The 9317-nt window shown below is 37.6% G+C and overlaps 1 protein-coding gene across 1 annotated transcript; it reads right to left on the bottom strand.

Annotated features, from left to right (window-relative positions):
• Positions 1-2414: 2414 nt before the first annotated feature.
• On the bottom strand, positions 2415-9311 carry psmd13 (proteasome 26S subunit, non-ATPase 13). The gene is made up of 13 exons (XM_029460046.1): positions 9077-9311; positions 8301-8379; positions 7460-7494; positions 7302-7357; positions 7173-7216; positions 6983-7069; positions 5919-6090; positions 5748-5827; positions 5529-5654; positions 4609-4671; positions 3940-4020; positions 3604-3720; positions 2415-2731 (listed from the first exon to the last, which is right to left on the bottom strand). Exons 1-13 carry the CDS (start codon positions 9175-9177, stop codon positions 2636-2638), a joined length of 1137 nt encoding a protein of 378 aa, XP_029315906.1. The 5' UTR covers positions 9178-9311; the 3' UTR covers positions 2415-2635.
• Positions 9312-9317: the final 6 nt, after the last annotated feature.

The raw sequence follows: 9317 nt of genomic DNA on the forward strand, positions 1-9317 counted from the left end.
CGGCCTTCAGCTCGTCTGCATCGTTGGGTCTCGTGTCTCTCATCTTCCTCTTGACATTACCCCAGAGATTCTCTATAGGGTTCAGGTCAGGCGAGTTTGCAGGCCAATCAAGCACATTGATTCTATGGTCATTAAACCAGGCATTAGTACTTTTGGCAGTGTGGGCAGGTGCCAAGTCCTTCTGGAAAATGAAATCAGCATCTCCAAAAAGCTTCTCAGAAGGAGGAAGCATGAAGTGCTTTAAAACTTCCTGGTAAACGGCTGCGTTCACTTTGGACTTGAGATAACACAGTGGACCAACACCAGCAGACGACATGGCTCCCCAAATCATTACTGACTGTGGAAACTTCACACTGGACTTCAAGCAACTTGGATTATGTGCCTCTCCGCTCTTCCTCCAGACTCTGGGGCCTTGATTTCCAAATGAAATGCAAAATCGTCTTTCATCTGAAAAGAGGACTTTGGACCACTGAGCAATAGACCGGTTCTTCTTCTCTGGTTCAGGAGTGTCTTGACACGAGGAATGCGACAGTTGTAGCCCATGTCCTGGATACGTCTGTGCGTGGTGGCTCTTCACTGACTCCAGCCTCAGTCCTTGTGAAGCTCCCCCAAATGTTTGAATGGCCTCTTCTTGACGATCCTCTCAAGGCTGCGGTTATCCCTGTTGCTTGTGCACCTTTTCCGACCACACTTTTTCCTTCCACTCAACTTTCTATGGATATGTTTGGATACAGCACTCTGGGAACAGCCAGCTTCTTTAGCACGGACCTTTTGAGGCTTTCCCTCCTTGTGGAGCGTGTCAATGACTGTCTTCTGGACAACTGTCAAGTCAGCAGTCTTCCCCATGATTGTGAAGCCTGTGGAACCAGATTGAGAGACAATTTAAAGGCTCAGGAAACCTTTGCAGGTGTTTTGAGTTCATTAGCTGATTAGAGTGTGACGCCGTGAGTCAACAATATTGAACTTTCTCACAATATTCTAATTTTCTGAGATACTGATTTTTGGGTTTCCATTAGCTATAAGCCGAAATCATGAAGATTAAAACAAATAAAGGCTTGAAATATTTCACTTTGTGTGTAATGAATCCATATAATATGAGTTTGAATTAGTGAAATAAACTAACTTTTCCACGATATTCTAATTCATTGAGATGTACCTGTATAGTTAGAGCTGTAACGGTTTGTCAATAAATCGTTTGGTCGAGTGACAGAAAATTAATCTTATTGCATATACAGCTTTAAAATGTGAGTATCTGCTGGTTTCTTAGTTTTCTATGATAGCACATTTTATATTTTTAGAAATTGAAAACTCTAGATCCAGGATCTTTCACTCTTTAAAAGACATTTTTTAAAATCAAAATGATTAGTTGAGAGAATAATCAGATGAATCGATAATAAAAAGAATTGAGTTGCAGCCTTATTAATATTTGTGGGCACTATTTGCTTTATAACAAATGTTGAAAGAGAGATGTTATACTATTATATATTATATCTCTTAATTCATGTAAAAACAGGATGTGACTGTTGAAGTTGGTTGAGGTGAATTATTAACTAATAATTATTTCCGTTATGGATTCATCTGCTGATTATTTCACCATTAATCCATTGACATTGTCAAAGCTGTGTTCACATCATTACACCAGGCCTAAATATAATGTCAATACCACAATGCCATATACACAGTATATTCCATCTGACACTCCTCACATACATGCATTACTGTACGTGAATACTGGTATATGTATGAGTAAAACGTAAATGAAGAAGAAAATTAATAGAAATACTTAAAAATCATGTAAAAACAGCAGTTAACTAAAATGTAATGTATAGCAGTGGGAGAATGTAACTAAGTACATTTACTCAAGTCCTGTACTTAATGAGTATTTTCATTTTATGTAACTTTACACTTCAACTTCACATCTCAAAGGCAAATACTGTGATTTTTACTCTACACTTATTTTATAACTTCAGTTACTTTGCAGGTTTAGATGAATACAAAATATGAATCAATAAATTAAGATGTATTATTGGTTAAGCTGCATAAAGTATATGAAGTACTTAACATTAGCTCCACTTATGCCAGCTGCAACATTAAAGTGATGAACATATTAATGCAGCAATAATTATATCTAGTACTTTTACGGCAAGCATATTTTGAATGCAGAACTTTCACTTAAGTATTTTTACACTGTAGTATTGCTAATTTTACTCAAGCAAAAGATCTGAATACTTCTTCCACCACTGCCGTATAGTTACTTTGCCCCTCTGACGGTACCCGACTAAAAGTTACATAATATGTATAATGGGATACCAGCATTTAGATGAATATAGACAAATATAACAATTCTTCATTTACAACCCGAAGATGAACAAACTGACCAAGAAGCACATAAAATAAATAAAAGACATAATACAAATGATTTATTTCTGGTCATTTTTATTCCTATTGTAGACAATATTTTTAGAGACCATTAGGTGAGAATAATGTTACAACCAGTTGTTTATTTGTAAAATACCAGAGTGTATCTTTACAGGTTGGTATAAACAGTGAAGCATGAACATCAGATAGAAAGACAAACAATACAAAACAGAAATCTTTGTGAAGAGGTTTCCCTCTGGACTGAAGAGAAACTGGTCTAGGTGAGGATGTCGTGGGCTTGTTGCTCCACCAGCATGGCCATGTTCTTCACGTCTCCGCACCAGAAGTCCAGACGCTCCTTCATACCTTTGACCTAAAAACAAAGCAACAGGTGAGTGTAAACACAGCAGGAAGAGTCTTAACTTTCACTTCTGATACAATTGTGTGGTTAGGTGGTTTATTTTACGCATCTCTGCAGATATCGCTCGTTTTTCTGTCCTTCATGGTTGTCTTAAACATGTCGAACCAACTTCTTATAGTTTATGATTTCTAACTTTTGAGACGAGAGTTTTACTAAGATCCTCTCGGCTTTAGGTGGAGTTACTGCGCCGCAGCAGAGCCTGATTTTCAGAAAAACTGTCAGTCTCAGTCCTTGCTTTAAAACCCCCCCAAAAAACAAAAACCTGTCTTTAAAGCTGCTTTAAATTCTCTGATCATATTCTGCTGCTGTGGGTGTGGAAACTGTCTCTGCGCCTCTGTTAGGGTTTGGGTTCTGTATTACTTTGTCAAATCGATAACTGTCAATCAAATTTGTTTTATGAATCTAGGCTGCTTTCAAAAACTATTATTTTCAATATTGATTAATCAGCCAGTTAATCGTTTAGTCTATAAAATAGAAGAAAATTGTTTTGTCAGACAAAAACCCAAATATATTCACTTTATGATATAAAACAGAGAAAAGCAGGAAATCTCCATATTTGAGTCTGAAAAAGCTTTTCCTGTCATCTGTGAATGAAAAATTAAGTTTAAGTATTTGCTCCGGCAACTCAGGCTTTAAAAATCAGCCTCTATTGTATCGAATGGGAACGTCTGTAGACGAGGTCACATCAACTACAGAAAACAAACATTTAGCAGTTGTGAAAATAAAATGATTTATTTATTTCGTCATCAGGATTCAGGTCAGGCGGCTATAAAATCTGTTCCAGAACAAACATGCAAACTACATAAAAGAGAACGAGGACTAACCTGCTGCAGGTCCAGCACTCTGGGCTGCACCCAGGTCATCTGCACCTTCTGGTCCACCTCATCAATGTTACCTTTGATCAGGCCCACAGACAGAGCCTTCATCACCAGCAGCTCCACCTGCAGGAGAAGCTCCATCAGTTCTTTTTACAGTTTCTCACAAATAAATGTTTTCATATTGATAATATAAATGTAAAAACTACTTGGCTATCTGCATTGAGCAGGCATTAAAACCGCATGTTGAAATTGATAAACAGTTAATTAAAGTCGATCATGCTAATCACCATATTATTGACATTTATTGATGAGCTGATTAAATGTACTTGTCATCCGACCGACCTCATTAACAGGGATTTTGGCACTCTGAGCGATCTCGGTGAAGGTGAGCTGTCTGTGGTTTGCAGGACGAGTGAAAGTCATCTGGAAGAGAAAGGAGACGTTTTAAGTGATTTAATATTCCTGTTTTTCAACCTTCACGGTGACATCATCTATGTCACATGAGAGGTGAGAGAAAACGTCGCTCTTTTTGAAAAGAAACTACAGATTTGGTTAGTGTGTTGATTATCTGTGTGACTCTTCAACTCTCTGAGAAAGCGGTTATTCCCGGCTCAGACCAGGAAGTGGCGCTGCAAGAGTCATACAAGTTTCCTTTTAAAATATCTGCTGAAATCTTGGTGACATGGAGACCCCGTGTGGGGCTAGTTATTCATTTCATACTATGGCATATAAATTAATTAAATGGGGTGAACACACCAAATGAAGGCTTCCTCCATTTGTTCTTTCTGTTCTTTAACCTTAACACAAGTCAAGGTGGTTTGTAATTGGTCAACGACACAAATGTGCGCATCAAAGTTCACCAAAGATGAATTACACACAAAAAAACCTGCATGATTTACTTATGAATTCACAGCGATCCCATTAAAATGAATGGATTTTACTCTGAAACGTCGGTTTTTATTGCTGGTGTGAACGGGCATTTAGTCTTTAAGCTCCCGTTTTGAGTCTCACCTCCATCACGCAGAGCAGCTGGATCTTCTGCATCAGTTTAGCTTCATGTGCTGCAAGGTCAGGCTAGAAACCAGAGAGAAAAATAAAATCAGACAAATGAACAATATCAGTGATCACGTACAATCCTTTGACCTGGTTACACATATTCAAACGTTAAAGCTAAAGTTTTACTCCACAGTGACTAGAACTGTTGTTTTCAGGTCCATCAATCTGAGGGTAAATTGAATGTTGAGATTTGTTTAACTATTGGCCCAATAGCAGCTCTGCTCAAGGTTGGTCAGTGCTGAGGTTTAAACTAAAGAAATCTCTGAAGAAATCTCAACAACTGTGTTGGTATGTGGACACATACACAGAAAGTGGTTTACATTTGTAATATCTTACTTCTTTATTTATTATAACTGTGGTTGGCTTAGGGCAGTAATCTTTTTTGAAGAGGTTTAAAGGTGTTCGGTCTTTGATCTGAGCGCTACTGACCCAATAACTGAGCAAAAACAGGCTGAGCTCATCGTTCAAGGAAAAAGCTGCATTAATTAGTGTAAAAACATAAACGCAGATGCTTTACTGTCACCAGATCTCAACCCAAATGAACCTTTGAAAAAAGCGGGAACATTTTATGGAAGGTTGGTGTTACATCCCCCAGAGACTTAGAGAGGTAAAAGAGAACTGAAGTTGTCACCGATCTGTACCTTCAAACAACATGCACAGACAAAATGCAGCATCCACTCAGTGTGACCTCTGGGTAACAGAAATCCCCAAAAACCAAAATATCCCCAGTAAAATAAGTTTTTATTCTAAATGCTTTATTGTCAAATATATGAATTAACTCTCCTTGGTAGACTTGACCTCACTGGACAGCCTCTTTTTGTTCCTTACATGCTCTTTTAATGTCTCTGTTGAGCTGTTATCAAAGTGTTAATCACCTGTTGGCCCCAGGCAGACTTGAAGCCCTGGAATTTCTCCACATTGCCTCCATTGAAGGCGTATAGTGTATCGATGAGCCACTGTTTGTCTGTGTTCCTCAGGGACTCCAGCACAGGATGCATCAGCTGCAAAGACACAACAGCAATCGTCAAAAACCTTCAAGGGCTAACCAACACTAATAAACAGCATATGATGACCACCACCGTGTTAAAACCCACCAGCTCTCCGAAGTTGTAAACTCCTTCTCCTAAGAGTCCAGCCAGTCCCAGTGTGAACGCCCTCTCCTGCTTCTCCGTCTCTGTGGAGCAAACAACAACAACATTAAATCATTTCGACACGGCTATGAAAGACTTCCTGCTCCATCAACCTGAAACCAGGTCTTTGCTCACCTGGAAGATCTTTAATCTCCACACATCCGAGGTAGCGCAGAGCGTCCTTGTAGTAGGAGGCGTGGTTCCCAATGATGCGGTAATATTTGCTGGAGAGGTCATAAAACCGGCCGTGGACCGACGTCACCCCGGGCAAGTTGTTCAACATTTCCTCAACATCTTCAATGAGTTTCTGAACGTGCAAAGACAAACAGGGAATACTGATATGTGATAATGCTTATTGTGGATCATATTTCTTCTACTTTAAAACAGTGATAAACCCCTGGGGGAAAGAGCTTTGCTCGGTATGCCATATTTTGTTTTTCCCCCAGATATGTTAGGCTAACATCATCTAGCACAGTGATTGTGTGCCGTGAGAGATCGTCAGGTGTGCTGTGGGAAATTATCCAACTTTTCATTTCTTTTTGATACATTTTCTCCGACACCACTCACACCGGAGCTCCAACAGCATATATATACATATATACATACACATATGCATATATGTGTATATATGTATATTATATTATATATATATACACATACATATATATATATATATATATATATATATATATATTTTCCCACATACACACACACACACACGTGTTTGAAAACCACTGATCTTGTAGGTCAGTAGTACAATTATGTACTCAGTACTTTGTTCTAGGACAGTTTTTTGTTTTTAAACATTTCCTAATTGACTAAAGTTTGTTTATCCTCAAGGGAGTTTTTTGTGGTTGCTCTGCCATGTCTGCATGTTTTCTCCACATACAGTCCTGGAGTAAATAAAAACAGGCCTAACAGAACACATCCTGTGACACCGCTGACATTTTATAAAGATCTGAGGACAAAGTAAGTTTGGGGGACAGATCTGTGGAGAATATTCCGTACTGGGTTTGTTTTTTTGCTGTTTTTTCTTTTAGTGTCTGCAACCTTTGACAAGTTATTTCAGAAAGAAAATGAATTACTTACACATGTGCGAGTTTGATGCACCGCTGTCATAACGCGTTACATGTGAACAAGGTGTGAGGCTTGTTTTACGACAGCAGCTTGAAGAGAGCTGAGAGTTTAGGAGCTCTTACCTTTGTGGCAGGAAGATCATTGATCTCCAGTTTAAGTCTGCCGATAGAAGTCTTGCAGAGAATGGCGGCTTCATCGCTGCTTTTCACCTGAACCAGACAGAGACACGTTAAAGTTTGATCAAAAATGCGTTTACAAAATTCCATCATTTACTGGATATTTCAAAATCTGTGAAGTTGTTAAAAAACATACTTTTTCCTTGGTCTTCTCGAGAAAAGGGATGGCATCCTTAGGATCTGGAATCAAAAATATTTTTGTAAAATATGAAGAAAAAGTGTATTCTGCTGAGAAGCATTTTCTGCTGCACCATGTTGTTCTTACCTTTCATCTGTCTGGTAACATACAGTATCATCTCCATGAGGGACAATGGGTTGATTCTGATCAGGGAGCAAAAATAACACATTAGCATGTAAACACATAGAGAACAAAATACGGAACTGGCAGGTTAGATAAAAGTGTTTGAGAAACAATTATCTCACCTGTGTTCGAAGTCACTGATGAAGTTCTCATATAGCTTTAAGGGGAACAAACAAAACAAGCCGTCAGATCACAGAAAATATAAAAATGTTCATCTCGTTATAGTGGCCACAAATAGTATTTGGATTTTCCCATTATTAAAGTTCAATGTTTTGTGTAGGTACGTAATTCATTTTATGAAGTTATAATAAGTGGCAAGTCTTTATGTGTTTATGAACATAAATAAATATAAATATAAATAATATATATATATATATATATATATATATATATATATATATATTATATAAATAAGTCAATCATAAAAGTTCAATATAAGTTGTTTAAGTAATTTAAGTAAACTTGTACAGGGATGATCTTAAGACAGCTTTCTACAAATGCATGTCCAAATTCTGAGGAAGCCGTCATTGCAAAACAAACAAAAAGAGCTACCCAAGACGTTGTTTGATCTATGAGTAGAATACAGTTCTTCGCTTAACATCATTTTGATCAGCCCTACAGAGACGTGACCATTACTTAAACACAAGACAAAACAAATATTTAATTGCAACATTGCAAATACAAACAATAATAATACATATAAATATAAATATAAATATAAATATATATATATATATATATATATATATATATATATATATATACACACACATACTCAAAGCTTCTCAAAGAAATTTGGATGAAATTACTTTATATTTTCCCCTTAAAAAGTTACATAAAACATACGATTATTACAAACAAGACACTCGATGGTACTAACTTTTGTAAATATGTGCATACTCATTTAATTTGTATTGCATCCTCACTCATCCATTATGATACAGCATAAGATGTGTGGGTTACCTGTATGAGGCCATCTCCGGAACTGAAGAAAGGATCTTTAACAAAGTCTGTCAGCCTAAGAGTTAACTGATGCCACAATCTGTCAAATAAAAAGAAATCAGTGTTTGTGAACATTACATCATGAAGACAAACAAATGTCCTAAAGAAACATTGTAGTTTTTAACCAGGAAATCAACTAACAAGCACTTCCAGATGAAGGTGAAACTGACGCTTATACTTACATTCCCTGATTACACATTGTATATTATAAAAAAGGTGTTCAAGCTTATCGTGTCCAACCTCATGTTTATTAAATACTCTGGGTTTCTGCACTGTTTGTCAAGACAAGTAAGCTTTGTTTTACTCTGAATACAGCTAATAAAAAAGGACATTAGTATTTTACAGAGCAAACTAATTTAAGCCTAATGATTTGTGTACGGACTACATTAAAGTTGTGATATTCTAACGGTGCAGTGACTAAGGAAGGATCCATAGCATTCACGCTAAACTAACAGCAACAAACAACTTGTGGTCAACTTTATTCTTCCACAGGCCTAAATAATGGTGTTGGGTTCAAATTATATTTACGTTACTGATTGAAATGTTTGAAATCACAACATTAAAAGCCATGTTTTCCGCTCTGATTTTAGAGAAGAAACTTGTGGCTAGCATTAGCCAAACCTCAGCTAACGCTAGCTCCCTGCATGACTCAGCGGGCATTTCCAATGAATGAGCAAGCTAACGTTAGCTAGCCTAGCGTTAGCAGAACATTAGCTAGCTAGTTTTCTTTTTTTTACCTTTTGTTGTGCAAATCCTCCAAAGTGTGCCACTCCGTCGCCATCTCTGGCGTGGAGCTGTCGCTCTGCTGCTGCTTGAGGTACCCCGTAACATCTCTCATTGTGGAAACAAGACTGCGAAGTTAAATGTTTTATTCGGATCTGATGAGTGTTGTTGGCTCTTCAGCTAACGTCAACTAGCCTGTCGTGTTGTGGATCCGCTCTACTGCCGGGTGTAAAGGATCATGGGAAATTAAGTAGG

Source organism: Cottoperca gobio, chromosome 3 (genome assembly GCF_900634415.1).
Source record: "Cottoperca gobio chromosome 3, fCotGob3.1, whole genome shotgun sequence".
Taxonomy (NCBI): domain Eukaryota; kingdom Metazoa; phylum Chordata; class Actinopteri; order Perciformes; family Bovichtidae; genus Cottoperca; species Cottoperca gobio.

Bases quoted from the DNA above. Each gene is read 5' to 3' on its own strand.
- psmd13 (XM_029460046.1), bottom strand. From the start codon at position 9,177: ATGAGAGATGTTACGGGGTACCTCAAGCAGCAGCAGAGCGACAGCTCC. The intron at 6,091-6,982 runs GTAAGAGCTCCT...TTGCACGTTCAG, and splicing joins ATGATCTTCCTGCCACAAAG to AAACTCATTGAAGATGTTGA. The intron at 5,655-5,747 runs GTGGGTTTTAAC...GTGTCTTTGCAG, and splicing joins TTTACAACTTCGGAGAGCTG to CTGATGCATCCTGTGCTGGA.